The 9643-nt window shown below is 59.2% G+C and overlaps 1 protein-coding gene across 1 annotated transcript in view; it reads right to left on the bottom strand.

Moving 5' to 3' along the window:
* HR (hair growth associated) overlaps positions 1-9643 on the bottom strand; it is a 21812-nt gene extending 12169 nt beyond the window's left edge. The window contains exons 1-11 of the mRNA XM_011968780.1: positions 9603-9643; positions 7740-8386; positions 6219-7011; positions 4773-4923; positions 4502-4695; positions 2834-2998; positions 1971-2060; positions 1684-1799; positions 796-877; positions 250-413; positions 44-143 (exon numbers count right to left, since the gene is read on the bottom strand). Of these exons, the coding sequence (XP_011824170.1) occupies positions 44-143; positions 250-413; positions 796-877; positions 1684-1799; positions 1971-2060; positions 2834-2998; positions 4502-4695; positions 4773-4923; positions 6219-7011; positions 7740-8345 (2461 nt within the window). The 5' untranslated portion in view covers positions 8346-8386; positions 9603-9643. The remainder of the gene's footprint in view (positions 1-43; positions 144-249; positions 414-795; positions 878-1683; positions 1800-1970; positions 2061-2833; positions 2999-4501; positions 4696-4772; positions 4924-6218; positions 7012-7739; positions 8387-9602) is intronic.

The following is a 9643-nucleotide window of genomic DNA, read 5'->3' on the forward strand; positions in this document are numbered from 1 at the left end:
GGCCGCACTGGAGAGAGAGGCAGGCCCAGGCCCTTGCGCAAGCCCGGGCCAGCTCGAAGCCCCGGCCCCAGGGCTTTCTCCTGGATCTTCCGTTCCACCACCTGTGCGATAATGCTGTCCAGGATGTTGGTGATGCGGTCATCCTGCAGGAAGGGGTACAGTGGCTCAGGACCCGCTGGGCCCCGCAGGGAGGGCAGGCCCAGCCCCTGGTCCCCTGGCTCCTAGCCCTCCCTCCATGCCCTCACTCACACTGGGCAGGGCCGGAGTGACGGGGGCGAAGGCCATATGTATTCGCTCATGACCCAAGCAGAGTTTGACCGCGGTGGAAGCCAGCAGTTCGCAGAGAGAAGGACAAGGCAGGGGCGCTTGGCCAGCACGGTCCTCTGCTGGGGTCTCAGTGGAATCGGGGGTCTCTGTTAGGGGGGAAGATGGTGGGGGGCTTCGCGTTTGGTCCTTCCCCTTCCCCTTGAGGCCCTCTTGCCCATGCTGCTCGTCCCTCTCTTCCTGGCTGAGCCCACTCTCTCCCCAGCCAGCATCCCCCACTGCAGCTCTGCACTGGGTCTCCCCACGCTACTGCCTTTCCTGCTGGCAGCTCCAGAGCCTCTAAAAAGAGGGGTTCGGGGGGGTCTGGCCAAAGAAGGTGTTTGGAGGCGTGTCCTGAGGGGAGTGGTGGAGATTATTGGGGGTGAGAGGGTTGCTAAATCCCTGGAGACTTCTGCTGGCTGTCCCCTCCTGCCTCAAACTCTGGCCCAGCCTCCCTCCTGCACAGGCCGAGGGGCAACAGGAGCCGCTCACCCTCTTTGATGCTCTTGGTCCTGTGGGTGTCGCCATTGCACGAAGGTTGTGGAGTTGGGGGCATTTTCTGTGTCAATTCCTTCTGTTAAACCCATCCACCACCCCCCAATCCAACCAGAGATTTTAAAATGGCAGACACAGTTCAACACAACCCACAAGAACGAACAATGGACTCTTGTCAGTCCTAAAATCGTGTTTATAGCAGCAAAATGCTATAGGATATAACATTAGGTGGAAAAAAGTTGCTCATAGACTTCTACCTATGGTAGGGTCTATAGTCTACTAAAATAGACAAATGGCTGGAAAGAAATATGTCAAAACTAATGGTGGCATTAAGGTCATCGTCATTTTCTTCCTTATACTTGTCTGTATTTTCCAAATTTTCCACAATGGGTATATAACACAGTGTCTAGCACCCAAAATGCATTCAATGAACAATTTATTTTGAATGGATGACTTTTATAATAAGAACATGAACTTCATAAAAACTTTGCAAAATGCACATTGAGTGCCTGCTAGGTGTTCGGTGCTGGGGATACTGAGAAGGCGGGCCAACACTCCACCCAAAGGAACCCATGGCCTGGGGACCGGGCCATACCAACAAGCACCTCTAGCATGATGTGGCAAGCGCTGAACTAGAATACGCACAGAGTAGGGCAGATATGCTCCAGGAAGGCAGGGGGTGAGGACCTCCAGGGTGTGGGGGTGGGAGGGGCCAGCGCTCAAGATCGTGCATGGCTCCTGATCCCCAAGGTGGGAATTAGCCTGATTCCAGAGGCTTCTCTCTTGCTCTTCATCCCCACCAAAAAAACAAAGGGGGCCAAACCCCTGCAAAGCTCAGTCATTTGCAGGCATGATACCCAACCGGTGGCATGCCCTGGGTCTTACCTGCTGGCCTGCATCCCCGGGGGCCCACACCCGGGCATCAGCTTGGCAGGGGCAGTGCCCCCGGATATCAAACTTGACCCAGACCTGGTGCATTGCAGTGCTCAGCTCTGCCAAAGCTGGGGGTGGGGGTGGGCAGGAGAGGGAGGTTGGTGGTGAGTGTAGACCAACAGGCAGCTTGGCCTTGCCAAGCAGAAGGGCATGGCACTGGGGGGAGGGATAATCAGACAGGAAGCTGGTCTCTCTCAGGACCCAACCTCTGCATGCCCCACCCCTCCAAGATGGCTCACCCTGGCTGGAGACAAACTGGGTCAGCATCAGGGAACAGGCAGCGTGCCCAGCCTCCTGCGTGCACTCCTCCGTGGACTGCTCCCGAGAGCCTGTGGGGCAGGAAGGGAAAAGCTGCAGGTCCAGAAATCAAGGTAATCACAGGTTAAGGTCAGAGAAGGTCAGGATACGATATCTAAATTAGGGGACTCAATAGTCCATAAAACTCGTGCTTTCTGGGAAACCTGGTTTCCCAGAGACATAGAGACACAGCACTCTTTGCTTGTAGAATGCACAGCCTTTAATGTACTGAGATGCTTTGCAAGCCCTGAGGCTAACCATGTGGAAGACAATGTTCTAAAACGTATCTGACCCTGGAGCTCTTTTTGGTCATTCCTACTGGAACACAGGGAAATTTCAAGCTCTCCCATGGCCAACTTGAGCCAAGGGGGAGAAAGCTGAGAACCATGAAAAGAATAGGACGAAATCAGAAGACCTGAGTCTAAGTCCTGGCTGCAACACTTTACTAACTGTGACTTCGGACAAGTCACTTATCCTCTGAGTTTTTCTTATCTGGAAAACAAAAGCAATAATACCCACTTCACAGTGTTACAGCAGGTTTTAAAAGGTGCCGGCTGAACAGAGTGGGAGACACCGAGTGGGCACATTCGTCTTTGTTTAAGGGTGGTCAAGGGCGCAGGCATGGTCCTCTGATCTGCAGAGAGGGGAAGTCTGCTCTAAGGGCATTGAGCCACGGTGGCTGAGGCTGGGGCTGCGCAGGGAGTAGGGGGCTTTTTGGGGAGAGGCAGTCAACGAATGACCACAGGCTTGCAGCAGTCCCCCGAGGGCTCCATCCCGCCCTCCCACCCCCAGCTCCTCTCCCTACCTGCTTTCTCCCTGGCCCGCCCAGCGCCTGCCACACGACCGCAGGCCACACACAGCCGGTGGCTGCAACGGGGACATCGCCAGTGGGTGTTGAAGAGTCCGTGGTGGCAACGGCTGCAGCAGCGTGGAATGCCTGGGTTGTCCTCTGTCACGGCTGGCCCTTGGCCTGCTGACCACGGAGAGAACAGGGTCAGAGGGTGAAGGCAACAGGCCCCAATGGAAGGCTTCATGTGGCAAGGATCCAGGCAGGGGCAGGAGAAGCAGGGAGCAGCTTCCATGGAGGGGCCCCCCAGGGAAGGGAGACAAGCCCCTCGACAGCTACCCACTGCTTACTCCTCAGCCCTGTCAAGAGCCTCCCTGCAGAAACCATCCTGTCCAGCAAAGCTTTCCAGGGATAGTGGAGGCCTCAGCTCCACCATTCCTGCCCCACACCCAGCCCTGCCCCAGGGACTTCCCCACTGGCCCTGAATTACTAATCCACACCACTTCTAGCACATTCTTTCCTCCACCTCCTTCCCTCCAAGCCGTATGTGCTACCAGAAATGGTAACCATGCCCAGGTGTCATTTCCGCCAGGAGACTTTGTTGTCGTTGTTTTGAGATAGGGTCTCACTCTGTCACCTAGGCTGGAACGCAGTGCTGTGATTACAGCTCACGGCAGTCTCCATCTCCTGGGCTCAAGTGATCCTCCCACCTTGGCCTCCCAAAGTGCTGGGATTACAGGCAGGAGCCACTGCACCCAGCCAGGAGTGGGGTTTTCTAAGAGCCAAGTATCAGACTAAGCCATTGTTGGTAGGTGGAAAAGGTGCCACTGAGTACAGTTCAACAAACGCCTTGCCTTTGGATGCAGGGGACTCAGAGGTGGTCAGGACTTGGCCCTGCCTCACAGTGCACACATTCTGGATAGGGAGATGTACCCATAAATATGGCAATGACTGTGGCACCATGAGGCGGGTGCTGGAGGAAAATGCCAGGGAAGGGTGAGGATGGGAATGCGGGGGAGCTTCCCAAGAGGGCCCCAGAGGATGAGTAAGTTTTCATTCACCAGGTAGAAAGGGAGGAGCAGGGCATTCCAGACACTGGGACAGCCAGTGCCAAAGCCTGAGGGGATGACAAGCTCCAGGGAGCCGGGAAAGGAAGGATGGGTGGCGTGTGTGCTGGGAACCCAGGCTGGGAGTGGCAGGAGCCGACAGGGAGCAGGGAGCTGGCTGAAGATGCACCAAGGGGCCTGGCCTGTCTGAGGCAAGAGGGAGCCCCAGGGGTCTCCACCCAAAAACTGACCGGCAGCCCAGGGCTGTGTGCTTACGAGGAACTCCCTCTGCTGCGAAAAGGCGACCAGAGGGAGCGCCTGCAGCGAGGGACCTTAGCCCAGGTCCTGCCAGCCCTCCAGGCCCAGGAGCTTCGCCTGACCCCCAACCCCTCAGGAGCTCCCCCACCTCCCAGTGCCTTGCAGATACTTGGCACTCATTCTTGTTTTCCCAGCAAGCCCAAAAACTCCCAGAGAACTGGGCTGTACCCAGTTTGACACCTTCCTGATGTCCCCACCCAGGCCAGGAGCTCTTCCGAGGTTGCCTTAGGTCTAGGAGCCGGCAGTGTGGGTGGGGTCAGGGGAGGGACACCTGGGGCTCCCCCTACTGAGACCCCATGCAGACCCAGGAGGTCCTGTTCACCTTCCCGCTGGGCCCAGGCCAGGGCTTCCCGCTCTCTCCGCAGCAGACGGCACAGTCGGTCCCCTAGACTACTGAGCAGGTGCTTGGCGAGGCCTGTGCTGAGCCTGCCATCAGGGCCGGACCCTGGGCCTTCCTCAGAGCTGGAGTTGGCGGCTGTGTCTTCCTCCTGCTGCGGTTCCCCTCCCAGAGGTGATCTGGAGAGAGGGCAGGGGGAGATGAGGAGGGAGCCCTGGCGGGAGGGCACCGGAGGCATCCAGGGGCAACGGCTCACCTCCGCACTTGCTGAAAGTGGCCGGCGGGCCCTCCTCCCTCTCCAGCTGCCTGGGCACAACTTTGGCATTGAGCCAGTTTTGCAGGGAGAGCCAGGCATGGTATGTCCTGAAGTCCTGGGTCCTGGAGACTGGCCTGGCCGTCTCGGGGTCCTGAGGGGACAATGCGGAGGTCAGGAGTCTGGGCTTCCTGGGCTGCTGAGAACCCCATCCCAGCCTTAGCGCCCACCCCGTCCACACTCAGAGCCAGCCCAGTTCCTCGCCCCAGGCCTCTGAAGCTTAATTCAGAACCAGCAAGAGTGGACCAGGCAGCTGGAAGGCTCGCATGCCAGGCTGAGCAGGGAGTCTGAGGATGCCCTGACACGGACCAGCAGCCGAGGGAAGAGGTTGTCTGTGTGTTGAGCCCAAGGCTTTGGGCAGCTGGGGCGATCGTCCTGACACATGTGCAGGATCCAGTCAGTGTAGACTTTGGATAGCTTCACTGAAGGCTTAGTGATACGGCTGGCTGTGTGACATGAGGAGACAATCCCAAAGTGGACGGAGGGCGCTGGAAGGTGAGAAGGCCGGAGAGTTTCGACACAGGCCACAGGTGCAGTAACCCAAGAAGGCGAAGGGGCCAACTTCCCAGCCAGGGCAGAGGCCTGGAAGGGCACACACAGGCCCATGCCAGGTGCAGGGGCATTTGAGCAAGGCCATGGAGAGTCCTGATCCACACCCAGCCGTCCAGGAAGCTGAAAAACTGAAGTGATCCCGAAGAACTGAGGCTGAGGCCGGCAGTGCCAGGGCCCTCCGTGGAGGGCACAGTGTAGCAGAGGACTCCAGGGTGCGCCCAGAGCCCTAACACTGGCAGAGTCCAAACTGAGTATCCAGTTCCCTCTGGCCAAGAGAGAAGCCGTTCCTGGGGCAGGACAAGGGATCCTTCAGGAGAAGCAATCCCCAAACAGGGATTTGTGGCACAAGCAGTCATCGCAGTGAACATTTACTGAGTGTTCACTGGGTGCCAGGAATTCTTCCAAACCCTTGCTATGAATTATTCTAGCATTTAACTTTTGCAGCAGTCTTCCTGAGGTAGGTGCCATCTTCATCCCTATTTTATAGATGAAGTAACTGAGGCCCAGAGAGGTGAAGTTGCTCATCCTAGGCCACACAGCTACCAATCAGCAAAGTCAGGGACGAGGTGCTCTGGCTCCAGAGCTGTGCTCTGAACCATGTCATTATACTGCTACCAGCACACCAGGGCTTGGGAGGAGACAGAGATAGAAGCTACTTGCTGGAAGGCTCTGGCCTGGAGATGCTGAGGAACTCCCAGAGAGCCATTGCGACCCAGGTGGGAGGCTAACCACTGGCTGTGGTCCATTCATAAAGCCTATGGACCCCGCCCCATGCGAAGCCCCAGCCCCGGCTGCCCCCTCCCACGCAGGGCCTGCAGCCCCTCCCAGCCCCCTTACCTCTCTGGTCATCATGCTGTCCCGAGTCCGCCTCCTTGTTCCCTATTGATGTATCCCGTACCTCCTGCCAACCCCCAGCCCCCTGTTCTGCAGTGCCTGGAAAAGGGTCCGGTGGCCGCTTGGGGGCTGGGCCGCCCACTGCTCCTTGGATCTCGGGGCTGCCTGCCCTTTTGAGGGCCCGGAGCTGAGCAACCGGCCTCTCCTCAGCCTCAGGGCAGCCGCGTGGACATTCAAACTGCTCCGAGTGCCGTGTGAGCCATGTCTTCTTCAGTTTGGTATGGTGGCTGGGGGGGCAGGCCCTGGGGCCAGAGGCCTTGTTCACTTCCTCGCTGGGTTCGCTGGCTCCACTGGCAACCCCGTCCAGGCCCTCCTGGCACTTCCCACAAGGGCCAAGACCCCCATCTTTAATGGGTGGGTAGGATGAGCAGCAGCCCCGCTGGGTGATAAGCGGCTCGGGAGAGGGGCACCTTGGTGTGGTTGGTGGCCCCAGCTGGTACCCAAGGCTCCCACTGCTTGGTCCAGCCCAGACATTGCCAAGAGTATGAACGAGGCCTGGGGGATAAGCGGGCCAGGGGGTCCGGGGCACAGTGTCTGGCTGCCCCAGGAAGAGTGGGCAAGGATTCTGCTGATGGCCAGCTCCCATCTCTCCATCCCTCTGGTGCAGTGAAGGACGTTCGGCCTCACCGGCTCTCTGCAGGTGCCCACCAGGGTTTAAACCCAACAACCCAGGTTCCACAGCTGCCAAGGGCTCTTTTGCCAACCTGAGAATGCTCGGATCCTTGTGGTAAAAGCCCTAAAGAGGGGAGAAAGTGTTACGCCTGGGCTGACTTGGGCTCCCCGTGCCTAAATGTATGGGCAGAACTGACAAGCAAGAAGGAAGGGAGAATACCGAAGCCCTCACACTCTGATTAATCAATGGCACTGCCCTAGGTCTCTGGAGTGCCTCCGACACTGTCCTGGCAATCCCCACCTCCTCCCCCAGGATTTCTCAGACTTCCTCACAAGGAAGTCTAAGAACTAAAGGGTGAATGCCTGGCACAGCCAAAGGGCATCCAGGGTCTGTTTGGGTCGTTTGGTGTCCTGTGCCATACTGAGTTTTAAGTGTTCTAAAATCTCATCCCTGGGAGTGGGAGTCATCTATGGGGGAGGTACCCTAGACATGGGCCATGGGGTCCCCTGCACATCCCACTCTTAGATAGAGAGGCCTTGTCTGCTCGCCCATCTCCTCCCAGGACAAGCCACACATTCCAAGGCCACAGTTCCCAGGACCTTATCCTAGGCAGACAATGGGTGAGTCAGTGGCTGCAATGACCTGAGGGCAGGGGAGGCCTAGAGAGATGGAGCTGCTCAGGGAAGGGCTTGCTTGGGGTTGACTGTGGGGCCTCAGACAGCTTCAAGCTGATAGATCCCTCTACCTCGGTGCTGCCTTCTCTTTTCATCACAGTGGAAGGGCAGCTTGGGGACCACCGAGCCACTTTGCAAGGCCAGAGCCACAGGTACCCTCTCTGCCCCTGCACTCACCTTGCTGCCTAAGCTGAAGGCAGAGGGCACTTTGGGCTGGCCCCCGGAGTGTACCCAGGGGTGTGGGGCCAGGGGCCAGTCACGTGGACGCTCTGGGGGCAGGCCAGACACTAGGTAGGGTGGCAAGCAGGTGGGCACCCAGAAGGGAGCTCGCTCCAGGATCTTGGTCTCCAGAAGGAAAGGGCAGTGCCAGGGCCGGAAGGCCACAGGGTCACTCTTGAGATGGCCACCACTATGCTCAGGCATCAGGGGGCCACAGCGAGGTGGGCACGCTGGCCCGCAGAATGCCAGAGGATGGGTAAGCATGGCCTCCTTCCAGCGCAGTCCCTCTTTGCTGCCCAGCCAGTTGACCTTCCTCTCCCCATTCTGGGGGCCCTCACCCTCCACAAGTGGGAGCGTGTCCTTGGGGCCCTGGGGGAAGCCAGGGGGAAGCCAGGAGTCTGGGGTGCTTGGGATGCCCCCCCAAAAGGGAGCAGGCTCTCCCAGGCACAGCGGCCCACGGTGCAGGCCATCTCGAGGCGGGCTGCCGGGCTCCTGTCTGACGATGCCGTTCTCTGGGGCCGTCTTCTCCCAGGTGCCCTTCAGGAAGCTGGGCGAACTCTCCATCACTCTCCTGCCCTCATGGGGCTCTCCCAGAGGGGGGGTCCCTGGAGCATAACCATCAAAGCATGAGCTTCTGGGGCACATTCCCCAAGCACCTTACTGCCTGGCACAGAGTGGGCACTGCCCTGGCAGCACCGAGGCAGCTCAAACCAGTAAGGCAAGTGCCAGCCCACAACTGGGCACCGTGCTGCCTCTCCACATGCAGCCGGACGCATCTTGTTCCTCCACTATGGGGATATCATCCCTTCCCCAAATTCCACCTAGGCCAGTGCCCCTCAGCGGAGGCTGCCATCGCTAGTAGGGCATGTCCTGGCCTCACGGAGCTAGGAATCTGCTCACAACCCATGAGGCAGGACAGAAAGTGGAAGGCCCTGAACGAGGAGAAAGGCTGGATCCTGAGCCTGACTCTGTCCTATGCTGCATGGCCCCGGGCAAGTCATGTCACTCCTCTGGGCCTCAGTGTGCCCTTGAGGGTTGGGTCGTCTCAGAGGATTCTTCTCATCCTGCAATCAGTGGTTTTGGGGGTGCTGCTAGCCCAACCCTAGCCTACAGCCCCAGCCAGGTTTGTAGCCGTGGGAAGTGCAGGCCTGGCAGGCTGGAGTCACTGGGGAAAGCTGCCAGCCAGGGCCGCTGGCTGTGTCTCTCTCTACACCTGGGCGGCCCTGAGTCAGCCTCTTCCCAGAGCCCTGCAGTTTCTCAGCTTCTCAAGCAGAGTCCCAGGACAACTGCAGGGGGCTAGGAACCCCGCCCTGGCCCCCAGCGGGAAGAACGCGCCGGCACAGGGGAGGGGGATTAAGAAGCCTCAGCTGGAGGGTCAAGTTGCCCTAGCCCTGCCAGCAGTGCCAGGGCAGCCGCCACCGCCGCTGGAAACTTCAGCTTGGCGGGGAGGGGAGAGGGAAGGAGGCGGGGAAAGCGGGCTGGGCCCCAGAGAGAGGCAAGGGAGGGAAAATTGAACGTGCGTACAAGGGACCAGTATGACAGGTGGCACTAGAGCGGCAGCGCTCTCTTGGCGCGGTCCCCTCGGCCAGCGCGACGAAGCCCCAGGCAGGAGGTGACGGCGCAGTGGCAGAGGGCGCCCAGGTTTTCTGGAGCCACGGCTCTGCTGTGGTCTGGCCGCGTCGGGCATCCTAACTTTCAGGTGTCAGAATGGGTGGCCCAGCCCAGAGGGGCACGGGGAACTCACTCCATACGGGCACCGCAGGCTCGGCTCAGAAATCCCCCTCCACGAGTGTCCCTAGACGGCGCGCTCCTGGTGCTTACCTGGGCTTCACCGGCCGGTCGCGGCGCAGGCGGTGGCGGTC

Source organism: Mandrillus leucophaeus, unplaced genomic scaffold, assembly GCF_000951045.1.
Source record: "Mandrillus leucophaeus isolate KB7577 unplaced genomic scaffold, Mleu.le_1.0 Scaffold86, whole genome shotgun sequence".
NCBI lineage: Eukaryota > Metazoa > Chordata > Mammalia > Primates > Cercopithecidae > Mandrillus > Mandrillus leucophaeus.